We start from the raw sequence: 26,366 nt of genomic DNA, 5'->3' as shown, positions 1-26,366 counted from the left end.
TGGGAGAACTTTTGATGGCTTCTGAAAATTGATGTCTGCACTGTAGAATTTGGATAGCATTTTACTATAACATTGTATACTAACTAGTATATCAAATTGAAAGTCAAGAAAGAGAAGAAATAATAAACTGGCAGAAAAATATACTATCTTTTTTCTACTGAGCTGCTCTATGATAAAGTTTTCCCGTGTGGAATTTAATTTGAGGAAGAATTAGTAAGGATTTTAGCTAAATTCACATCTTGCAAGAACATCATAAACTGTATATCTGACAAAAAATTAATTATTTACAATCATAGTTTCAGTACTTAGTTCAAATGTATAATAAAAAGTAATTTATCAATTCTAGAATATCAGAGTGCAAAATTGAGTTGCAACTGGAGTATAGCAAAAAGTATTTGAACTATTGAAAAAATACTGTTAGATAATTACATGATGGAAATCAAAAGCTACTTGTAAAATTCTCAATCAAGTAGGTTTACATTATAAAGATCTGGAAGAAGCCTGCTTGTGGAAGTACCATTTTCCTCTTTACTATGGACTGAGGAATCGCTCCAAGGTGCATTCGTACTTTGCACTTGACTGTCTTGAGAGTATGTTGAAACCTGTGTTGTTTGACTGTCATTTGAAAGCTTCTCAAATGATTTGAATCTCATTTCGTCATCTGATGTGGTACGCTTGATTATTGGTGCTTGCACCGGAAGTTTTCCTTCGAGCATACTCACGACAGAGGACATGGATGGTCTAAGAGTAGGAGAAGGATTGGTGCACACTAGAGCTATATTAATCATCCGCACTGCCTCTTTTTTGGAGTATTTTGAACCGAGACGTGGATCCACTAGTTCTAAGAGATTTCCCTGTTCTTGTAGGACGTAAGCCTGCACTCCCAGGAGAAACAAAAATTGGTATCTGTAGCAAGATGAAATTGGAGAAAAAAAACACGAAAAATGCATCTGCAATGATACATGATGTTGCAGCAGTCGTTAAAGATAGTAGTATGTAGGAAAGATGGTTGTGTAAAAAAGAGTTTACCCAGTCAAGAAGGTAAACAAATTCCTCTTTTGGCCTGTAGTTTGTGTTGCTTTTTCCGCTGACAATTTCTAATGCAACAACTCCAAAGCTATAGACATCGGCTTTATCTGTCAAGTAGCCTCTCATTGCATACTCGGGAGCCATATAACCTCTTCAAAAATGGAAAAAGAAACATAAGATACTTCAGACTGACCCTGTTACTGTTGATGTAGAACAAATTCAAAAAGCATAGAACTGTTACTCTCTCATTACATGCTAATATCTAGATAGTATAAAGACAGGTGATGATAAGAAGGCTCACACTGTTCCAGCAATTCGGGTGCTAATATGTGTGTTTTCTTCTTCATCTAATTTAGCCAACCCAAAATCTGAAATCTTAGCATTCAGATCCTTATCAAGAAGAACATTAGTGCACTTTATATCTCTGTGGACTATTTTCAATCTTGATTCTTCATGAAGGTAAGCTAACCCTCTTGCTATTCCTGAGCATATCCTTTTTCTGGTTGCCCAGTCTAGGTTCAATCTCTGGTCATCACGGCCTACGAAAAGAGAATTAGAGGAATGTAAAGCATAAATGATTACTGCATGATTATTGAATTTAAAACTAATGTTGCAAATCATTACCAAAGAGAGCTCGAGCAAGACAGTTATTTTCCATGTATTCATATATCACCAATAACTGGTTCCCTTCTATACAACAACCATAAAGCTTGACAAGGTTTGGGTGTTGTAGAGCTGAAATCATGCCTATCTCATTGACAAATTCACGATTTCCTTGCTTCGACTTGGAAGAGAGCTGCTTAACAGCTATGACAGCACCATCAGCGAGTACACCCTACAGACAGCAAGATTAATTCACCAAGATCATATTACAGACTGAAGAATGTAGATATGGATTACTTAACTTCTACTACTATATTTTGTTATACACATTACGTCAAGGATAACCAGTAGGAAGTATCAACACAGAACTGCAAGCAGTCCTTATGCAAAATCAGTACAGATAGAGGCAGATAGAGAGATGGAGATCTGATACCTTGTAAACTGGTCCAAACCCTCCTTCACCTATTTTGTTGGCAGGATCAAAGTTATTTGTAGCAGCTTTAATTTGTCTAAGTCTAAAATGACCTGTTTGTAAATCGAGGGCTCTGAGTTCTGTAAACAAGAAGAATATTGCAAATGTCAGTAAATATGTATCTTCTAAAACATCTGTATGATGGACAACACTTTTTTCAAAAGAACATCCATATGACAAAGACAGTTCAAACAGTCGTGAGTATTTTGTTCTGTGCCCACTATTTATGATATGTCATGATGTCGATCTACCACCAGAACAATCATCATCTCAATGCTGGTCAACTACATGAAGATTATTATTAGCATATCGTGGCTAGCAATCTCGTAGACAATTCTGATTATCCCAACCGAAGTATTGCCACATTATCAAATAATTTCACCCATACAAAGGAATAGGAAGATTTTGTCCTTGTATCAATTCATCATCTATGTTTGTCTAAGCATGTAGCGGTTGAATAAATTCTTTTGAGGTATGTATACCTAATTCTTCTTCATTATTTTTCCCTCCAAAAATGCCTTTCTTCCACAGAGCAAATAAAACTATCAGAACCACAGCAATTGAAGCGAGTACAATGCCAATAACAGCTCCAACAGGTAACCCGCGGCCTGTATTAATATCATAGTCTGCAAGAATAAAGCAGTATTTTATTAAGACAAGATTGTGGGAAGATAAGTGAAAAGTATACAGGCAGAGATATACTTACTTGGTGTAACCGTGATAGCTGAAATCAATGGTCCATATACACCTCTGTCTGGAATAGCATTAGTCCCCTTCCCGGTCCAATACAAATGAATCTCCAGAGTACCACTAACAAAAATATCGTCAAAGTCCTTGAAAATGCCTTTTCCAACACCGTTGGCATGCTCCATGATGTTGAAATCCTTCAAAACTACATTTCCCTGTGTAAGAAGTCAATATACCACATTATCTCCAACAAATTGGTACCTTCAAAATTAAGTCAGAAAGTTGCCAGTCATATCAGAGCTCAGTATATCAACATTCAAGAACTTTCTATCGTAATCAAGAAAATTACCAAATCATATATGATATAACTGAGTAAGTCAACATATAAGTTATGTATTTATTATTTACAGAAGAAGTTAGGTCACAAACATACTTGTATTGCTACATCAAATATCCGCCTTCCAAGGCTGCTATATGTTGAGTCATTAGAAAACATTATTTCCGCAAAGTGAAGTCGCACTTTGTAGCTACCAGCTCGTAGGCAAAGCCCATAATATTTGAGAGAATTAGGGGCAAGGCGTGCTGTCTTGTAAAAGTCAGCACCAGACACATCCAGTTTAAATATATTTGTTGCAATATAATTGGCAGCTGAAAGACCCACGTACACTCCTGAACTGCTGAAAGCCCATTTATCGGAGGACGAAAAGAAATATGATGGACCACCATTGGACAAGTCCTCCTCATAATCATTTCCACCAAATTTAGTTCTAGTTCCTCCGCAGTTTATGAATAGGGAATGATCTGCAAATGACATAAAGAACGTAATATGAGGAAGGGTTGTAAAATTCTCTCTCAACTCCAAAGTTATGCTTTTGTCTTAAAAATCCACAGGCTGCCACTCCAAGAGTTAGTTCAGTGGTAAAAGATCCAGCCATAACCCCTGAGGTCCTGTGCCAAACTGCTACTTCAGGCCCTCTCGAGGGCCAAGTTAAGAAATTTTGAGTATAAAAAATAAGGTCAATAGGCTGTAACTCTTACATTTCGCTTCTGTGGGACAAATGAGGGGTTTCTTGGAACACCAGGCATCCCTACAATTTCGGATAGATTAAGCCACGCAATTATAGACAATAGACAGAAAGCATCAAACAAACTAGCACCTGAAGCATAAGACAACATTTAGGACTTACGTGTTGTTGAAATTGTTCAATGTGCCTGAATAGGTGGAAGCTAAGTTTCTGTTAAAGAAAGAAGGTTTGTAAGTTAAGTAGTTAAAGGACCAAAATTTTCACTAATTAAAAAAGCAATGATACATGAATGTGGGTTCCCAAACAAAGAAGAATAACACTTACAAGTTAGAGGGCTGGCATCCTGAAGCAGATGTTTGTGAGAAATTGTTGTATGATATATCACTGCATAAAAAAGATTATAGTTGTCATGAACTTAGAAGACACCATATTCTTGTTAATGCATCCTTGCAGCAAACAAAAATTTTTGGGGAAAAAACTGTTAACTTTGAAGTCTGGCATGTTACAAGGTATTATTCATGGCTAACTATGAATAACAAAACTAAGATGAGGAAAATGGAACAAATTGAGCAAATACCAACATGTTCTCTCTACTGCTAAACATCCATCTGGGAATTTCTCCGCTTAATGTGTTGTTACCAAGAAACCTACATCACAGATAAAACTATTGCTTGTTATAACCAAACGAAAACTTTGAGAGAAAAAAACATGTACAAGACTTGAGCTTCGAATTGTAAAGGTTTTACATGTAATCAAAATCCAACTGCTGAAATGTATCTGGGATTGTAAAATTCAACATGTTGTTGCTTAGGTCCCTGCAAATAAATCACTCTTATCAGAAGCAGGCAGGATTAGCATCAAAGCAGATAGCAAAGCAAACCAATTTGGCACCCCAAAAATGAGTGAAAATCTGTGACAAGGATGAGATTAATATAGAGAAGAATTTCCATTTATACAATGAAGGATGATTCCGGGCTTGTATTATAAGCAAATTAAACGTTTACGAATTTTGATGGTTGTATACAATTTGTTGCAGAAAGAGGAGATGACAAACTAGAAAAAAACTGCATCCCGTTAGCTCAACTTTCGCTAGCACCAGTTGTTAAATAATTGGTACTACCTTGGAGGGGACTTGACATTTTCAGTTGAATACTTCTTATGAATATAGAAAGGATCTTATTTGTTCTAACTGGAAAAATCAACAAATCCTGTATAACAACCTCCAACTCTAATGTTACACTTGGCAGCCCTGTTCACAATTAGAAAGGTAGTCTAACACAAGAATATTTGTTATTCAAGTATCATCGCTGGGAATCATCAAAATCTATGTCCATCCGTGAATACATCTCACCAGGACCTCTATATTCTAGCACTCTTGATAAACTAAAATATGAAAGAGCCAAAACACAGCACTTGCTAGAAAAAGAGTTTCCAATAAAAGAGTTAAAAAAGAATAATAATAAAAAGAAGACAAACTTACAAAAGTTTCAAAGGCATGGCCCCTATATATCTCGGAATTGGACCAAAAATTGAGCAATTTCTCAAAGTCCTGCATCATTAAAGTCAAATTGTAGAACGGTGCACATAAGAAATTATGATGAATAGATGTAAATAGCTAAATTTCCAACAACAAGCATAAGTTACTCACAGCCTTTTCATATTCATCAAGCCTTCAAGATTTGGGAATTGCATTGGTTTTCCACTCAAATCAGATATTCTCCTGACAATAACAATGCACATGAGAACTTATGCTATAGCCCTATATCCTTCAATTTCGTTAAGAGATTTTCTCTTTTAATTTATTCTTTCTGTTATAGTAGAAGAAAAGGGAGTTTGAAAGTGAATTTAACAGCTAATTGACTGTAAAAGCAGATAGTACTAGAGAAGTGTGTACTTACAACTCGGTTATGTTTTTCAACTGGGATATTGTAGGAGGAATAGGTCCCTCCATTAATGTTCCTTGAATGTCTCTGCAAAATGTTTCATGATAACTGCAATTACAAACTATGTATGCTACCATATTTTTGCTTTTTAAAAAAGTTTAGAATCCTCCGGGGAGAAGAAAATTGCATCAATATTTACAACTATCAGATGCATACTTACAATCTATCCATTTTGGTCCAACTGCCGATAAAATCTGGTATGGTTCCAGATATCATAGTCCCATCTATCCTACTGCAAACAGACGAAAGAGTTAAAAGATTGAAGCACTAAAATCAAATGTTCTTGGAACATTTTCTTGCTTACAAGTCTGTCATGTTCTCAAGATTGCTGAAGCTCTCAGGTATAGTTCCTGTGAGATTATTGGCAGAAAGGAACCTGCAAAATGATCCATCAATTAACCATGATAACTAAAAAGTAACACAATTTGTCCCGATTTGATTGGCACTTTTTGCTTATGTTGAGGCAATATAATCAACTTTTGGAGCTAAATTGGACCCGATTAACTCTTTCTTTATATTAAAACTCGCCAGACACTATAAAAAAGAACTACGTTACAGTTTTCTTCAAAAATAAAATAGTGACAAATACATTTTAATTTGAATATCGGAAAGCGAAAAGTGGCCAAATTATTTGGAACAGAAGTTACAATAAGTAAATATTAGACAAACGAACATCTGGTTACTATGTCTTACATTTTTGCCAGGCGACTCAAACTACCAAGGTTTGGAGGAAGAGCTCCTTCAAGTAGATTATTTTCCAAATTTCTGAAAATATCCAATTCATCAATGTGACATCCAATAAGATACACCAAGAGTATGAAGAAAATTAAAGGAAGTATGCAACGTCTTCAACTTACAGTTGCTCCAGTGTGTCAATGTCACCTAACTCCTTGGGAATCGTCCCACTGATACGGTTACCCAAGAGTGATCTATATATAATGAGTTTGAACAAAATGTCAAAAGACAAAAAGAAGAAACTTCTTTGCTGAAAATCTTTTAAAAGATTAAACGGAAAAGAACTTACAAAATAGTGACCCGGAGCTGGCCATAGCTTGAGGGAATTGATCCATTTAAGAAATTGCGAGACAGATCTCTGAAAATTCAAAAATTGATTGAGCCTCCAATTTTGCATGCTATGATTTGTGTTACACTTTTAGATTTCACAATTTTTAAGTATATCGTTTACACAATTCAATAGACTTTGTTTCATATAAAGCAACAAACATAACTCGTTACTGTTATGATTTATAAACAACAATTGAATAAAACACATTCAAGTTTCTGTAATCAGAGGTAAACAAGTAATAGAAAGGCCCCGTTTGATAGTATCAGAGGTAAACAAGTAATAGAAAGGCCCCGTTTGATAGTTTGTTAAGGTAAGTTCACAAAAATTCCATGAGTATATGTTGTTCAGAGAATTAACCAAGTCAATTACTGTTCAGAAATATTCTATTTTTAGCAATTATATGTAGGTGAAATTTCATTCTTTAGTTTGTGACAGGTAAGTTCACGAAAATTCCAAGAGTATATGCTATTCAGAGAATTAACCAAGTCAATTAATGTTCAGAAATATTCTATTTTTAGCAATTATATGCAGGTGAAATTTCATTCTTTCATATTGCATGGCACTCTCTACATGTTTGCTTAAATCATCGAGAGCTAAATGACTTTTTTCCTATGTTCCTCAGACTCTTCAAAAGTACTGCTAATTTTTAAAGGATCGGACATGGATGCGGCAGTATTTTGGAGAGTCCGAGCAACACAGCTTGCTTTAACGTCCTGGTAGAATTTTGATATTTACAAAAACAAATGAGAAATATCCTGTGTGTATCTCTATTTAACTGATACTCACAATTCTCGCAGATGAGTAAGCTCTGAAAATTCTGGAGGCAGAATTCCTGTCATATTAAGACCCTTCAATTGGCTGTATCAACAAAAAAAGCAGAAAAAATCAAAAGAATTTCTTAACACCTATTGGTAGAGGAGTTCAGTTAGGACAAAATAGCATTTAAAATATACATTCACTTTGTAGATCTAAGACTCAACGGACATAAATCAAGACTCAACGGACATAAATCACCAGACATTGTTCCTGCACTCTCTTTACTAGCACCCGCATCGAGCGATTCTATCAAACTAATAACTTATCATAGCTAAGTGATTTAATTAAAAAAAATTATATTAAATAAGCATGGTTAAATGATAAAAATATCATGATTTATTCGTTTAGTGTAATTGTGTAAACACTTGATGTGGATAAATTTTTACCCTCTTCACACCTTGTTGCTTCAGCCACAATGGTAACGTCAAGTTTCTGCCAGTAATAAGTGCAATCAAAATATCTTTCAACAGTTCCCTCTGAGGTAATCATTTACAGATGCAAAAGATACTTCAAAGAAAAAGAACAAGGACCTATCATGATTACTCCTTCCATTCCAGTTCATGTGCTAAAATATGCATGAAATTCAAGAAATGAGGGAAAATTTTTGAAACTTGTGATCATATGCTATGGTATTTGTATCGCCAAAAGACTTTTCAAGTTTATAGTAGTCAACATTTCATATCATTTGTTTGGCTGTAAAAGTTTCTCATTAAGAGTAAAATGTGAAGTTCTACAGATAAAAGAAGTGCTTACATTGTTACAACATGGCAAACTAAGCTTCTATTGAATGAGCAGTCACATGTTACATTGCTGATAACTTTATCATAAGTAGGGTCTATCCAGTTAAAACTCCTCCCCTTTGTGCAAGAGTCTCGGCTGACATTCCAAATTTTGTTCTCAAGTTTCGATGATATTAATTTCAGAACATTTACTGTCACATCAAAGTTAAAATTATATCACAATTATAACTGAGAAATCATATACAAGTATAATATTATTAGTATTTAGTCTCATATTAGTGAACAATAAATTTTGTAGCTAAACGGAAAAATCATTCACTACTTCTATTAGTGATGGATCAGCAACGAATTATCAAAATATTTTATTGGCTACAAGCACTTCAATGACAGATTAGCGAGGAAACTGATAGCTAATTTCACATAATGCATCAGATTGGCCATTGGTAATATTATCAGTTTACACATAATGCATCATATTGGTAATTGGTAATATTATTTTGTGCTAGGAGATGGAATGGATAGTCCCTCCGTCCCATTTTATGAGTTTAACAAATAAGTGATGATTTTGTAAAGTTTATAAAATTGTCCCTCTTAAAGTTATTTTATTATTTACTTTTTAGTTGTCTTTTCTTAATAAGTGAAATAAACTAAGAATAAAATGAGAATGATGCCAAAAAGATGACATTCTTTTTTTAACGGATCAAAAAAGAAATGACAACACATAAAATGGAACGGAGTGAGAATGTACAATAGGATAAGTTTGCCCTTGGAATAACAAATTAAACAATATCGATAGTCTTAAAAATAAGGTCAAACACATCGCCAGATTTCTAAACTTGGTACGAATTTTCATTTTGACACCTAAAGTGAACGTTGTTCATTTTAAATACCTAAACCACCCACCAACTGTCATTTTGGCACTTTCGCACCAACTTTTCAAAACATCCAACGCGTGATTAATACACATTTCGTACGTGATTGACTGACCATTCAAATCAAGTCATCTCATTTTAATTTTTCATGTCATTACACAACACAAACAATTAAAGAGAAAAATATAAGCCAAAATACACGACACGTGACCAATTAAGTGATGACATGTGGCATTTTCGGGTCGGTAGCATTTTGCACCCTAATATGTATTCATTTTTTAACTTACACTCTATCCTATTTTTTTTTACAATTTACACCTAAATCTCTTTATTTCCTTACAAAACAATAAATTTATTTCCTTACAAAAAAATAAATTTATTTAATTTTTAATGTTGGAGGTTAGACGAAATAAATCCTTCCCGCCATTCACTTTTTCATCAGTAACTAGGTTAAACTCTCCAACCGTAAACAAAGCAGAAATTCATATTTTGTTGAAGATAAATTAGAAAACGAGTAAATATTCAATGGATGAAAATAAAAAGAAATTGTAAGATCGACTAAAGAAGGAGAAATTGAAAGGTAAGAAATTTAGGATGATATGTTTCTTGCCCTTCTCTCTGTATCTTTTATTTTTATATTTGTATAACAACTTTTATCTATTTCTCTCCTCTTTTTATTTTCATATGAGGTAACAGATCAGTTTACCTCGGTGTAAATAATAAGAGTAATAAACTAGAAAGAAAGATTCTTATATATGCGGAAACATCAAACAATTCAAATTATTTTGTACAGAATGAATTGATTACATTGATGTTGGTATCAAAATGTTACTGCAGACACTAGAAATTTTGAATTTGTTAGTTTGATTGTATTTTACAAGAATTTGTTTACTAAATTTTTTTTTTATGTCATTGTAACAGATAAAGACAAGAATTTTTTTACACTGAGAATTCACCATGGAGGTGAATTTTTAGATGCACCGGAGAGAATTTATTTGGGAGGCAAGATAGATTATATTGACAAGTGTGATCCGTGTAAATGGTCATTGCAAACCTTGAATTTGATTGGAACAACAAAATTAGGCTACAACAAAGTTCTTGATTGGCACTTCAAATTACCTATTACAGGCATTGGTATTGGTTATATTCAATGTTTGACTGATGTTTTTTTGTGATTTAATGATAAACACTCTTCCAGCTAATAGGGACGCTGAAGTATATATTACAAGGGCTGACAATATGCAAGCGGATTTGAATGCATTTGAAGATGGCGTAGGTAATAATTTTTTCAAATCTGCAACAACAAATATTAACTTAAATGACATTGATTTGAAAAGAGGAGAACATGATGGGGATCAAAATAATGATATCGAGCAAGAATTATAGCATTTTGAAAATGATGAATATCATATGAATGAAAGTGAAGAAGAGTTCAATTGTTTGGAGATGGATTCAGACAGCGAATGGCTTCGTGCATGGGACAATATTGAAAAGGATGAGGCAACTGTGCAAGTGATAGAGAAGAGAAATCTAAAAGATAGTGCAAAATAGAGGAAAATAGAGAAAGAATGATAAAGTGATGGAAGAATCTAAGAACACCAATTTTGCAGAGTTGCTACTGGAGGACTCATGTTCAGAAGCTGAGAATAGTAATATTTCTTCTGAAAATGATGAATCAAAGGACATGGGGAATGCTAATAGTGATGATGATCAGGTTGAGAATATTGCATTTAGGGCAGATATAGACATGACTAATCCAACATTTAGCTTGGGAATGACATTCATTAATGCAACAGAGTTTAGAGTTGCTTTGAGAGCTTACTCTGTTAAAAATAATAGAGAAATCTCCTTGAAGAAGAATGAATCTGGTAAAATTTCTGCAAAGTGTTCTGATGGATGTCCATGGCGTATATATGCCTCAAGAAAGGCACCAGATGACCCTACCATCATGATAAAGACTTTGGTTGAGAAACATTCTGAGAATTGTTTGTTTGTTTATGTCAACAAAAATGTGAAATCTAGAATGATTGCCCAAAAATACCTACATTATTTAAGAAAACATCCAGATATATCGATAGGTGATTTTATGGAGAAAATACATGAAGAGATGAATGTTGAAATTTCAGTGAGTCAAGCATACAGAGCAAAGAGAATAGCTAAAGAGATGATTGAAGGTCGCTACAAAGAACAATATGCAAAATTAGAGGACTACTGTGCAGAACTCAAGAAGAAGAATCCCGGATCGACTATATTGTTGAAAACAACACCTAAAGAAGAAGATGGTAAACTTATTTTTGAAAGAATTTACATATGTCTTGAGCCCTGCAAAAGAGGTTGGAAGGCAGGTTGTAGGCCACTTATTGGGATGGGTGCTTTCTTAAAGGTCCATATGGTTGTCAACTTTTGAAAGCAATTGGGATAGATGCTGATAATGGAATGTTCCCTATAGCCTACGTTGTAGTTGATGTTGAAGACAAGCATAATTGGAAGTGGTTTTTGAATTTGCTGGTAGATAACTTGCAAATTAGAAATCATGATAACATATGCCTTATTACAGACAAGCAAAGGCAAGATTCTTCTTCAGTTATATTATTATATTCTAATCGCCGGGTAGTATCCTGTTCTTGAAGTTTTCGGGTATTGTTTATGATTTAGGGTAGATTGTTAGTGGTATTATTTGGTGATAATCATATTTCTACTATTGTCCGTTATTTTGCCATTACTTTTGTAAAGAAACCAAATCAGACAAAATGCGCGTAGTTGAGCGACTTCAACTTTTCCTTTTAATGACCCTGCTAGGATGACGATGTGCAGAATGTCGCTGGTCTGTGGACGACTTGAGAGTTTCTGGTTACCAATCAACTTCTAAGTCACTGATTATCAAGCAACTTCATGTTTTTGATGGTTGCACGACCTACAAGAAATGACCATATTTTTTTCTGTTTTGGTCTAACAATTCATTTTTGGAAAAACACTATCAAGTCAAAAGAACAAAGCTTGCAAAATGTAACCATATATTTGGCCTCCATCTTATTTTTCAAATGCGGAAACATTCTAGCAGAACACAAACAAAATTTAGGATTAGTTCACGTTTGGAGATCCTTCTAACTTATAAGCTATGTGTTTAGATAACATAGCAGATTCAGCAACATAGAAAGTGTTGCTTGGTAGACTTGGAAGTTGCTTGGTAACCAGCAACTTTCAAGTCGCCTGGAGACCAACAATTTTCTACATATTTCTATCAAGTCTAAGCAGGGTCGTTAAAAAAAATGATAGTTTAGGCTCTGAACTTTACATTCTAACCTCTTCGGACTGCACTTTGTGAAATATACTAGGTATGTTGTTGTTCAATTATCAAAAATTAAATATATTTCCCTATTTTTCACTTTTGTAAGGTTTGGAAGGAGCTATTTACGAGACTATTCCTCAAGTTAAGCACAGACATTGGGTGTGTTTGGTATGATGGAAAATATTTTCCATGGAAAATGTTTCCTTGAAAAATAAGTTGGTTTTCTACTTATCTTGTCATGTTTGGTTAGTGAGTGAAAAATCTTTTCCGGAAAATATTTTATGATGTTTGATTGGTGAGTAGGAAATATTTTTCAGAAATATATTTTCTAGTGTTTGGTTGATGAGTGAAAAAATATTTTTTAGAAAATACTACTAACTGTTAACTAGTATATCACAGCCTGAACTAATTTAAGCATAGCAAATAATATCAATATGAGTATTAAGATATTACAAGTCACTAAATTTTAAGCAATTACTAATTAGCAAACATAGGAGACACTTTTCAACATTTTATCAGGACAATTTCAAGATACCACAATCAATAGAAATACAATTGAACTACGAGCTTATTCAACCTTGTGAAACAAGCCACAACGATGAAAAAATGGAATATGCAATTAGCAAAAGTAACATAGGTAAGTCTTCCTCTATGCACATGAAAATAACAATACATTCAACGAACATTGGAAACAAGAAAAAATTCGAACTTCAATATTTTTTATTTCAAGCAGTGACAAATTGGAGAAAAGCACAGTGAAAAATGTTTTTGGGTAATGTGAATTTGAGTGTTGTTGGGGTAGGGGAAGAGGGGTGGGGGTGGAGGCATAAAATGCACATCTGTCATTTTCCCTCAAATAGAGAAAAATAAGTCATTTTGTAAAACATTTTCCCAATGTTTTAGTACAACCAAACAAGGAAAAATAAGAAAACATTTTCCATCATACCAAACACACCCATTGTGTAAGACATCTGTACAATAATTTTAAGAAAGTGCATAAAGGTTTAGCATTGAAGACAAGAGTCTGGAAAGCTGCTAGGGAAACTTATGTAAGCAAGTATTTATATGAAATGGACATGCTTGAAAAGGAGGACGAAGAAGCTAGAAATTGGTTCAACGATAAACCACCAAAATTCTGGAGCAAGTCACATTTTAGAACAACAAGAAAGTGTGATATGCTTTTGAATAATCTTTGTGAGTCATTCAATGGGTTGAAACCAATTTTAAAAGCAAGGGAGAAACTATACTTGGATTGCTTGAAGGAATTCGAATATACCTGATGAACAGAATGAATCAGAAGAGGGAGGTTGTGCTCAAATACAAAGGTAATGTTAGTGTAACTTATCTAAAATTCAAAATATTCAACATGAAATTTAACAATTTTTTACTATAACATGAACTTTATGCCCTCGAATACGGAAACTAGTAGAAGAAAAGAAAGAACAGGCAGCTGCATCAATTCCTACTAGGGCTGGACAATTGTTATTTCAAGTACAAACTATGTACGGTGAGCAGTTTAGTCTTGACTTGAATGGAAGAACCTGTTCTTGCAGGGGATGGGACCTTATAGGAATTCCATGCTCGCATGCAGTGAGCTGCATCTTCCATGTTAGAGGGAATCCGGAAAATTTCACAAATGATTGTTACAACAAGGCTACTCAAATGAGAATTTATGAACCGGTGATTGCTCCAATGGATGGACCTGATATGTGGGAACCAACTGGCCTACTTCCCGTTGACCCTCCTAACTATGAGCCGAAGAAAGGTAAATTGGACAAAAATAGAAGAAAAGAACCAGATGAAATTGAAGCCTCCAAGAGAAAAGCAGTTGAGATGAAAAAACAGAAAATAGAGAAAGAAAAAACAGTCTGCATCAAGTGAAACGCATGGTGTAACCATAGATGTTACCAAATTGAGTAAGAAAGGAAAGTTAGGAAGGTGTAGCAAGTGTTTGCAAACTGGTCACAATAAAACAACTTGCAAGAAGAATAGTGATTCTCAGGATTCAACTACTTCATTTCATGCTACTCAAACATCTCAAGATTGGTCCAAAAATGATACAAATCAATTCTGTTTTAAGTAAGAAAAATCATTTTGAGTCCACTTACTGATTTGGCCATACAAATGAACCTTCCAAGCTCAACGTAAGTATAGAACCTTAAATATTAGCGATTTAATGTAGTGAGAGGCAATTACAGTTGTTTGCGTTATTTTTATTTGCAGCCAAGAAGGACAATGGAGGATAATTACTGAGTGAACATAAACGGGAAGTTTGAATTTTGATACAACCAAGTATTCCCTGCTATCTAGAAGAGGAGAAAATAATGGTGTCTCTTATGCTTTGGTGGTGAAAGTTGAGTTCTAGTGGACTGGTTATTCTCTTCCTCTTTACATCTCAACAACAATAACAACAACAAACCCAGTGTATTCCCACCTAGTGGGATCTGGGGGGTAAGATGTACGCAGTCCATACCTCTACCTCTGATGAAGTAGAAAGGCTGTTTCCGAAAGACCCCCGGCTCAAGGCACGAGATACCACACAAACACATAGTAAAGCACAGAAGCAGATTACATAACATAAATACGGCACCCATAAATATTATAAAACAGAGGAAAGCAGAGGAAAGCACACAGATTCGTAATAAAACATGGAACACGGAACACGGAATCATAACAGGAATAAAACCCCCACCAAGTAATTCCCTACACTAGCGATCCAAACTGGCCCTAATCCTCTGCCGTAATTCGCGTCTTCCAGATCTTCCTATCTAGGGTCATGTCCTCGGTGAGCTGTAACTGTTCCATGTCCCGCCTAATCACCTCACCCCAGTACTTCTTCGGTCTACCCCTACCCCGCCTAAAACCATCCAACGCTAGCCTCTCACACCTACGGACCGGGGCATCCATGTCCCTCCTCTTCACGTGTCCGAACCATCTCAATCGTGCTTCCCGCATCTTGCACTCCACTGAAGTCACACCAACCTTCTCCCGGATAGTCTCATTCCGAACTCTATCCCCTCTAGTCAGTCCACACATCCAGCGCAACATCCGCATTTCTGCCACCTTCATTTTTTGGATGTGGGAGTTCTTAACTGGCCAACACTCCGCTCCATACAGCAAGGCCGGACGGACTACCACCCTGTAGATCTACAACTGGAAATACAATCGGATGCAGCATGGAGAAACAAGTTGTCTTAAGCTTGATTAGAGTACATTTATGTGATGTTTGAATTTCAAGTCAAGTTCAAGAACACTCTAGTGCTACATTTTGAGTGCTAAACTTTGAGTTCACCCAGGATTCAATTTTAAAAACCTTGATTTACATTTCTATGCATATCAGCGCATATGCTCCAGTGATATTAAATGTACAATACTACGCAAACTAGCGATAGCTGACTTGGCAATATTCATTTTTATCTTTTCTCACTTCAATGCAAACTCTTTGTCCAACACGTGTAGATCTCTTTTCTTGAAATTATAGAGGAGTAACTGCAAGGAGGCTCCTCGCATGAGCTTTAACTTTCAAATTTTATCGCAAGCATCTTTCTGTGTTGGAGGGAAAGAATTGCTCTACAAATATTTTTTTTTACCTTTTAGAATCATTGATGTAATATTGACAGGACTATGACCATAACATGGGTTTAGGGCGAAGCTGAAAATCAAGGGACAACTTTCTCTTACAATACTGCTGTTATTGGTGGTCATATTGAAGGAAATCAAATTTAAATTAATGTCTTTCAGTTAATTGTATCATCCTTAAAGAATTTAAATGACAAGTCCAGAATATCATATAATAAGAGGGTGATGATCCTTGAGACAGTGGCCAAGGTCAGGTCATGTGTTGTCATGCTGGATCTAGAATGTGATACGCTCATTACTGAAATGTTTTAGCACTTCATTAATTAAAACTATAAGGTATTACAAATATATCTTAATTGTTCAACATTAATTTTGTTTCTATAATGTTTGGTTAATAAATTTCCTCATCAAAAGTGTTTTATTAAAGATTTCTGGAATGGTGTGTTTTTTCTTCTTTAGCATTTGTCGTTAATCCCAACTTTCAATTTTTTATTTTTTTTTTTTGGAGAAAACCCAACTTGGAGTGTTCTTAGACTTCAACATAGTTTTAGAGAATATATCTGAAGTTTTAATGCTTTACTTTCCATCGAAATGTGTGATTTATATTTTAAGTGGTGCTTTTTGTCTAGTTAAGTCTTGAGCCAGGGTCTATTGGAAACATCCTCTCTACTTCTTCGGAGGTAGCGGTATGGACTGCTACATTTTACCATTCCAGACCCCACTAGGTGGGAATTCACTAGGTGTGTTGTTATTGTTGTTTCTGGGAGCAATGCCCTTGCAAACTGGAATGGGAAGACTGAATTAGACTCTAAACTAATTATTATTCCAAAGCTTGTAGTTAATTCTGCAGGCCTAAGTGCTCCAGCCATTGCAAAACGAATTAAAGGTCTACCCGACAGTATTATTCCTGCTTCTAAATATGCTCGTGGTTGCTACTTCACACTTTCAAACACTAAATCCCCTTTCAAGCACTTGATTTATCCTATACCTGTGGTCGATGGCCTTGGAGTGCATGTTACCCTGGATTTGAATAGTCAAGTCAAGTTTGGTCCTAATGTCGAATGGATTAAAGGAATTGATGATATTTCGAGCTTCCTCAACATGCAAGTTCTCATCGAGCACACATAATAACAACTCATATCCATTCTTCTAAGATATTTTTATGTGGATAAATTTGACAATGTTGATTCTTAAACTAGCTAATTCTACATCAGTTGTGAACACTCTTTTTATGTTTTAGACGCTTAAAAATTCTTTATTTTCCATCAATGCCCAAATTTGTGTCTCGTGGTTGAACTCTTTTTACCTTCAGCTTTCTTTCTATTAGTTCAAATTTATAAGAAGTGTATTGAAGTTTGTCTGAGATTGTATATTTTTCAGTGGGTAGACTTGGTGGTTTAATATTTAGGAAGTTTCAATTTGTACTTTCAAGTGACTTAAAAGAGTAAGTTTCACATGCATTTGCATTTATACACAGCAATTTCTAGAAGCAAATGCATATGATTATGAAGTTACCATTCTCATATTTGATTGTGGATTTTTTATACTTAAATCATCTGTATCCGTCAATAAAATTTATTTAATTGTAGTAGCTGCTTGTTTTTTTGTTTGGAGATCTTTCTCAAAATATAAAATTATTATTATTGTTATTCCTATTTTGCCCTCATGAAAAATTATTAAAAGAGTGGTTTTACTGTTTTGTAAGAAAATAAAAAAATTAGGGTGTAAATTATAAAAAAAAAAAATAGAATAGGATGTAAATTAAAAAAAAAAACACATTAGGATGCAAACTGCAACTCGGTATTTTCCCAAAATAATGAATAAAGTTTGACCATTTTAAAAAATTATTTGCATAGGCACCTTAACCCCCACCCCCCTCAAACCCCTCCGACCGTCATCCTCTTCGATCCGCCATACACCTTGATTTTGCAAAAACACCCACCCGCACCATTCGCCTACTTCACCATACGTTTAAACTCTCACATTTCCTTGTAAAAAACTCATTTTCAAGTTTTTTTTTTCTTCAAATTTCTGTTAAAAAGTAAAGAAATTGTTCATATCTATCTTTCTTTAAATTTCTTCATCTAAAATTGACTTTTTTTTGTTTGTTATTATAACTAAAAGTTTTCAAAATAAAGAAGTTTGCTCCACTAGTATAATTTCACTTCTTACTTTTCCCCAACTTTTCAAAAAATTGCCTTTTTTCTTCAAATTAGTGTCATTTTTTTAAATCAAACTAAAGAGGAGGAAGAACATATTTAATTGGAAAATCTCTCATGTTGGAATCTTTTCGTTAGGTCGTGACACTATCGGATGTATTTCAATATTGAAGGAGCTTTAGCCTACAAAAATGGTGGCTGAAAATGGAAAAAAAGAAAATAAAACTAAAATAAAAATGAGCTAAAATAAGGTTGTTAATTCTACTTTCACTTTGCCTTATTAGTAAAAAGTGCTAAAATAACACAATTAATGGCTGATTCAGGTGTTTATGATGAACATTGTCATCAAGTAAAAGATTATATCAAGTTTAAGAGCACAAGTGTTTGGCCCGAAAGTAATATCCAATAGGATAAGTTTGTCCCTAGATTAATAAACAATAACATATTTTTTTTTTATAATCATATGGTATTTAATTGACGTGAATGGCTAAACTATTTTCTCCGTTCGTTTTTATTAATCACTAATTTATGAATATCTATTTTTACTATTTTTGATATATCAAAAAAAGACTTCTTTTTTCTTATTTTATCTTTATCATTAATTATTTTTTTTTCTAAATTAAATTCAAAACATAATGTAAATATAATTTAATGGGGATACTATGAATTTCTTCTTTTACTTGTCATTTTTGACATATAAAAAAAAGATAACTTTATTTTTTCTATTTTATTCTTATCATTAATTATTTTTCTCCAAATTAAATTTAATACATAATGTAAACATCATTTAATAGAGATATTATGATAAAATAATCATGTTATTAGTTTTTTTTTTAATAAATATGCTAAGTAAAAGAGAACTGAGGGAGTAACTTAGCAGCCGTTTGGCCACGAGTAATTTTTTATTTTTTTTCAAAAATTATTTTATTTTAGTAAAAATTATGGTATTTGTCCATGAGAATTTCAAATATAATTTCGGAATTGTACTTGAAAAAGTGAAAACAAGTTTTCCTTGTTTTCACTTTTTTCACTCATACCTTACTCACAAAATTTTAAAAATAACTTCAACTCTAATTTCAACTTCAATTTCACTTTCAACTTCAAAAAATTATAATTTTCATTGTCAAACGAGGCGTTAGAATCACGTTGCAGGGCACTTAAAATGAAAAAACACTTTTTATCAAGCATTTCTACGTTTCCTAGACTCAATTTCAAAATTTCTTTCACCCATCTCGGTGTCACATCATCATTGCTAAAAGCCTGACAATACTATAGGATTTCCTACATAAAATCAAGAAATATTAGGAACTTGAGGAAACAATAAGTGTAAAATTTCATATACTCCCTCCATTTTATTTTATATATCATAATTTAATCAAATATAAAGTTTAAAAAATAAATAAAAATTTAATATTTTTATTAAATTATTCTTTATTAAAATAATATATTTTTATTATTTTTAATTAAGTGAGGCTTTATAAGTAGAATTAATAATGATAAAAATGAAATAGAGTGTTTAAATAGTTATTGACGTTCTTTTTGGGACGAATAAAAAAGAAAATGATGACACATGAAATGAAACAGAGGTAGTATAAAACTTATTTTTCCTACTTCCATCGAGAATAGGCGAAATGGTCTTATGAACCCTTGTACTTGTTCCCATTTATAAAGTGAACACTTCTACTTAGCTTTTTATCATGTGAACCCTTCAATCCATCAAAATCCAACATTTTGAAACCTTCTAACTATGTGTGTGGCGCACTCTCTTTAGAAAAAGATCATGTCATATCCACATCACATAAATCAATGACTATCATGATATTTTTATTAATTAATTTGTTGGATTATTAATCAATAATATTAAATAAAATAATAAATTAAAATTTTATTTTTAAAATAAAATTCATCTCATCATTATTTAAAATTTTAAATAACAACTATATCCTATTAATATAACTTAATCAATTTATAATATAAATTAGAATTTATATATCATAAAATTACGATTCAAAATTATAAAATCTCGTAATTTATATTATAAAATCAAAATCTTCAACAACGACGATTCAATTTTGACTAGGGAGATGCTGGAAGGGGGAAGGGCGAAGCGGGATTGGGGATGGGGGAGGGTACTGGAATTTAAACCCTTTTTTAAATTTTGTTTTAAAATTTATTATTTTTTAACTTTTAAAAATATTTTTAAATTAAAAATACTGAATCACACGCTTAAAAAATGCGTGTAAATACGTGTTTTGCCAACTTAGTAATTTAATGTCACATATGCATAAGAAAAGTTTAAAATGTTTGATTTTAATGGGTTGAAGAATTCAAATGACAAAGGGCTAAATAGAATTGTTCACTTTACAAACAAAAATGAGTACAAGGATTCACCAGATCATTTCGCCTCTAAAATATATAGAACTTCTACCTCTTTTAAACTTCTCTCTTTTTAAACGTGTCTCAATTAATAATTATTTCAGTAAAAGTGGATCAAATGACCTTGATACATATTTAGCTAGTAAAACAACTTTTTCTAGTGGTTGGGGTGAGGTTCAATCATTTTATTGTTTATACTCCTTTTGATCTCAATTCATTTTTAATTATTCATTTTTTACTTAATACATCCCTAACATTAAATAAAAAAATAATTTTACTATATTCTTACTAACTACAAATTATTTAAATATTAAATAATAAATAATATTTAATATAAAAATAAAATATATATATATATATATATATATATATAATAAATTATATTTAATTTTTTAAAAATAAAGCTGAAAAATTATTTTTATATACTAAATAAGTAATGATAGACTTGAACAGATAAAGGCAAAATGATCAACTGAAACTTTGTACTTGTATGAATTTATATTGTGAACACTTCTACTTACCATTTTTCAACTAAATCCCTAAACTAGGGGATATTCGATTCGATATTTTTAAAGTTTGAATTTTGTAATTCGATAATCGGTATTTAAATGTAGATACCACATATCATACTTATAAATATCAGTTCGATAATTGATAAATTAAATTTTGGTTTGATACGATATTTGATAATACCTTATTAAAATTGGAGATGTACAAATGTACGTTTAAACTTTAAAGGTATTTTTAATAGAGTTTTTGTATTCTTTTTGTTGTTTGTTACAAATATATTACCAAAGTCAAAGAAATTCTTTGGAATGACTAATACTAGTGTCTATTGGGTTGATTAAACACACACATATATATAATTCGATATTCGGTAAACACCGAATACCAAATGGTATTAATATTTTGTAGCAAACTCAATATCGAATATCGAAATGTTGAAATTTTACACCCAAATATCATTCAAATATTGAATTATCGAATACCAATTATCAAAATTTTTTATTCGATTCGGTAAATCGATTTTTGATATTTTATGTCCGACTCTACGCTAAACTCAGTAAAACTCATATTTTATATCCCTCTTCTCATTGATCGACCTTATGTGGCATTAAAATGATTGAGTTGGCTATAGCTCTTCTCATTGATCGACCTTATGTGGCATTAAAATGATTGAGTTGGCTATAGCACGACTCGTTTGAAAGCAAGTGAAACAGTATATTTCTATAAAATAATATTAAAAGTATTAAAAAAACAAATACTCTTAAATTTTTAAAAAGGAAAAAGTTCTTAACCCCTACCTTCTCCTCCAGCCCCCTCCCCCACGCAGCCTACACAGTCTCCTACAGCAGGGATACATCCAGGATTTTCAGTGAGCAGATTTAATAGTACATATATAGACTAGTTAAAAGAGGTTTAACCTCTGTTATTTATATATAAATTTTTTTTAATCATATAAAAATAATATAATTTTCCGATGAAGCTACTGCCTACAGCGCCCCCCACGCACCTACTCCGCACCCTCACCCCTCAAAACCTACGCAGCTTATTGTTCATCTGTTTCACCCTATCGTCCTTGTTTTTCTTCTTCACCAATCACCCCACCCAACACCAACTCGTCTTCACCAGCTCATTAATATTGTGCTTCAATTAGAAACTAAGATCTAATTCATCAAATTTAAAAGAAAAAATCGTTACTCTTTAAAGCTAAATTAAAGAAACATCAAAGTAAAATCACAAAAAAAAATTCAAGAGTCCATTCCACAATCAGATAAAACTACAAACATCAAAAAACACCATATATTTTTTCCGTTTGAAAATTTTTATAATTTCTTCCTCAATTTTCATGATTTCACAGCAAAAGAAATCGAAAAAAAAAAAAAGAAATGGAGAGGGAGAAGGGATCTAATGATGGTAGATGTGAAGAAGATGACGCGGGGTTGGTTGGGAGGTGGGTGGGTTTGAAGAAGATGAGAGGCAGGGTGTGGATGAGAGGCAGAGTAGTAGTGTGGGGGGTGAAGAAGATGAGAGGCCGGCTGATTTGAGGTGTTTATTTGATTTAATTATTTTTTTAAGTATGTAATTTTCTATATGCATTAAAAATGATGTGGAATAGCCATAAAAAAAAAAAATATTATATTTTGTTGAGTTTAATAGTTTAATTAATAAAAAGGTGAGTAAAAGAGTTTACACTATAAATCCGTATAAATACGGATTATACCGCTTTAGTTGACCATTTCGCCAACAAATAAAGATGAACTGTGGGAGTAGCAGTAAATTTTGTAGGGGATGGCCGGTGAGGATGAGAGCAGTAAATTGCATTAATGATTACCAAAATCAACAAACAACTTGTTAAAAGCAACATGTGATTGGCATTGAATAGTCAGAGCAGTCCAGATCAAATTAATTTTAAAAATGCAACATGTGATTGGCTTTCTCAAAGTAGACATTCAACGCGGCCATCAATTCCATAAAATAGAGGTTATTTCCTCCTTCTTAAATTATTCATTTTAAATTGAGATATGTATTAATTAAGAAAAATAATTAATAAATATAATTAATTTATTATAATATTTCTATTAAATAATATTTATATTTTAATTTGAAGAAAAGATAATTAATGCAAAAGATAAAATATAAAAAAAAAAATGAAAAATCAAATTAGGAATTTGAAACGGATAATTTAGGATGGAGAGAGTAACATTCCTTTAATTAAAAGACTAAGATATATACTTATAATGCATTTTAAGAAATTGTATAAGGACATTATTCTATTGGGCGAGAAGCAGTTTGTGTTTCGTCAATAAATTTTAAAAATATTTTTTGATCAGAAATAAGTATTTGGCCAAAATTTTAAGACTGTTTTTAAATATAATTTATTGAAAATATTTTTTGAAAAAAGCTCTTCTGCTTAGCTAATGAAAAACTATTTATACTACTCCCTATTTCTTTCATAAGCATGATCAAACATCTCAATTTTTTAAAACAAGCACTTATAAAAAAAATAAACATCTAGAAAAAATTAAGCTTGATCAAATATGCCATTAGGCAGAAAGTAGGATGTTGATTAGGCCAGTTTAACTTAAAAGTATAAAAAAAGATTTCAAGTTCATTGTCCACAAAACTTACACTCATAAAAAGATCAATAATTGAAAGAAACAAGTATTTAGATAGGAACTTCTTTTCATAACAGAAGACTACTTTATTAAGTACTATCTTTGATGTTAACCTATTAATTATTAATTAATAATGTTAAAAAATCAATCAACACAAACAAACAAATATGTAAGGTTGCCTTGCCAGAGAGTATCATCAGTCAACAATAAAATTGATTTTCGAGAAGATAATCATGCACCTAATAATTTTACCAAAGATCATAGGAGAAATAATTTCACATTAGCACACCGCGATAGTAGCAAAAGCAGATGAAACTAAAAAGAAAAATTCAATTACTCTATCCATTTTTTTAATTGCTTTTTTTTTAAGTCAAATTATACGAATTTTGACCAACATTTTAAGACGTATTTCTTAATCATATTAAAAATATATATATAACTTATATTAGTTTTTATGTAGTTTTTAAATATCAAAAATTTAATTTTAAAACTTAGTTAAATCAATTCACAAAAAATAAGGAGAATAATTAAAAGAAATGGCGGGAGTATTAGGTGTTTAATTAATTAATTAATTAATAGGAATCGGTAAGAAAAGAAAAAGCTGACACGGATGCTACGTCTACGAAGCAATCTGGAACAGGAAAATGGGAAGGAACAGTCGTACCTTTCAGATTGCAAAAGTAAGGACAAAAAAATGGAAACACAATAAGCAGACGAAGAACACCGAGGAACAAGGGGGAAAATCAGATTTAGCAAAGAAAGTTACACATCAATGCTTAGCTAGTTTCTCGTATAATCACTCAGTTAATAGTTATTATCTCAAAAAATAATTTTATCAAACAAAATTGGAATCAAATACCTAAGAGATGAAATCAAAAAAGAGAAAAAGGAATGTGGTTATAGATAAGAGGAGAGAAAACAAAAATAAATACTTCCACATCACTAATTTAGGTGACACAATTCGAATTTCAAAACTCAAATAGTTCTGGTTTGACCACGAATTCGGATATCAATTTGTTCAAATTTTTAATATAAAATTTATATATTTGAAACAACATAATATGTACTATAAGACACAATAATTAACAATTCAAACTATTTAAATGAACGGAGGGAGTAGTATTTTCTCTAGCAGAGAGCGTAAAAAAATAAAAGAAAGAAAATGGTAACTACCTTCATCTTCAGGCAAAAGTTGGGCGTCGACAGATCCAAAGGGAGAAAGCAAAGATACAAGGAGGAATAAAGCACAAAATCTGATCACATAAGTATCCATTGAATTGAACTTCTCTTTGTTGTTGTTTTAGCCTCTAATAATAAAAATAAAAAATGCTGTATAAAAAGGAAGATACATTAGACGATAGATATTGTATTTAATTATGAAATAGGGAATTCAACGAATATATAAGAAGAGAAGAAATACTAACCATAAACTAAGAGTTTGTAAATTGTATTGATTTTGTCTGATAGGGTCAACCAAAGGTGGTTAGATGTTAAAGCCTTGAGATGAAGGCGGGAATGGGGAGAAAGGGAGATGAGTGATGAGATAATAATTTAGAGATAATAATAATGGGGAAAATTAGGAAGGAGTTTTAGGTAGAGAATATTACAAAAATGGTCCTTATATTTGGAGGTAGTTTCAAAATAATTCCTTGGTTATTATTTGAGAAATTTTGGTCCTTTAGGTTTGTTAAAACTTAAAAGTGCACATTTTGATCCCTGTCAAATATTTATCAAATTCTGCCGGGCACAATCTCTCTCTTCTCTACCTTAAGGACCCGTTTACCAGGTGAGATGAAATTATGAGATGAAATTAAAGTTTTGTTTGGATATGCAATTTGGACTTGTTATGTTGTACTATATTTTTTTATAAATATAAAAATCTTTTAAGTTGTAAAAACTATCAAAATTGTCTCAACTTTCTATACATTCTTACCAAATAAGCAAAAGTATAGTAAATTATGAAAAAGTTATTCTAAAAAAATACAGCTTTTATTAATCAAACTTTAGTTCAATAAAAAGGTAAAATTGAACATGAATTTGATCGATTCCTAATAAATTTGGCAAAAATAATGAACTGGATGAATAATAAGTAAAAAAAAACTAGGAGTTAGCTTGAAATAATAATAAATTTTATGTTAATGAGAGTAATGATATGGTATATAAATGACTTAAAGAATACTCTCTCGTTTCAAAATAGTTGCTTTAAAAAATATAAATTTGAGTGTGTGTATACATACAGACACATATTTATACTTTGTGTAGTCATTTAATGATAGAAATAGTGTTGAACGAATATAATAAAATTTCATGAATTTATAAATGAGACAACTAAATTAAAATAAATATTTTTAGAAAGAGAGTTAACTAAAATGAAACGGCGGGAGTAAAAATATGAACTATAAATTTTATTACATATAAAATAAATAGTTGGTAATTATTAATGATGAAATTTCTTCTTATAGAAAAAAAAAATTGCAAGTCAATATTTATATTTGAAAAATCTCAAATCAAGATATGAAATCCTAAATTAAGCTTTTGAAGAATTTAAAATTTCATCAGATGATATGAAATCAACGATAAATTACATGTCC

General features: G+C 32.2%; 1 protein-coding gene across 3 annotated transcripts; it reads right to left on the bottom strand.

Annotated features, from left to right (window-relative positions):
- Nucleotides 1-264: 264 nt before the first annotated feature.
- Nucleotides 265-25,346, bottom strand: LOC107842374 (probable LRR receptor-like serine/threonine-protein kinase At1g53430). Of its 3 annotated transcripts, XM_016686178.2 has the most exons (25): nucleotides 25,200-25,346; nucleotides 24,949-25,104; nucleotides 8,395-8,572; nucleotides 7,612-7,683; nucleotides 6,784-6,852; nucleotides 6,617-6,688; nucleotides 6,453-6,524; nucleotides 6,064-6,135; nucleotides 5,920-5,991; nucleotides 5,715-5,786; nucleotides 5,465-5,536; nucleotides 5,297-5,365; nucleotides 4,563-4,631; nucleotides 4,398-4,463; nucleotides 4,141-4,200; nucleotides 3,979-4,026; nucleotides 3,830-3,879; nucleotides 3,225-3,592; nucleotides 2,811-3,006; nucleotides 2,587-2,730; nucleotides 2,066-2,184; nucleotides 1,654-1,864; nucleotides 1,331-1,568; nucleotides 1,030-1,180; nucleotides 265-875 (listed from the first exon to the last, which is right to left on the bottom strand). In XM_016686178.2, the coding sequence occupies exons 2-25, from the start codon at nucleotides 25,046-25,048 to the stop codon at nucleotides 462-464; spliced, it is 3,054 nt and encodes a 1,017-aa protein (XP_016541664.1). In that variant the 5' UTR covers nucleotides 25,049-25,104; nucleotides 25,200-25,346; the 3' UTR covers nucleotides 265-461. The 3 variants fall into 3 exon arrangements, with proteins under 3 accessions (XP_016541664.1, XP_016541665.1, XP_016541666.1); XM_016686179.2 differs by lacking the exons at nucleotides 24,949-25,104; nucleotides 25,200-25,346 and adding an exon at nucleotides 14,084-17,733; XM_016686180.2 differs by lacking the exons at nucleotides 8,395-8,572; nucleotides 25,200-25,346 and having other exon boundaries at nucleotides 24,949-25,085.
- Between the last annotated feature and the right edge of the window lie 1,020 nt (nucleotides 25,347-26,366).

The sequence above is a fragment of the Capsicum annuum genome, chromosome 9 (assembly GCF_002878395.1).
Source record: "Capsicum annuum cultivar UCD-10X-F1 chromosome 9, UCD10Xv1.1, whole genome shotgun sequence".
Taxonomy (NCBI): Eukaryota; Viridiplantae; Streptophyta; class Magnoliopsida; order Solanales; family Solanaceae; genus Capsicum; species Capsicum annuum.
This window is presented reverse-complemented; position numbering and strand designations above follow the sequence as displayed.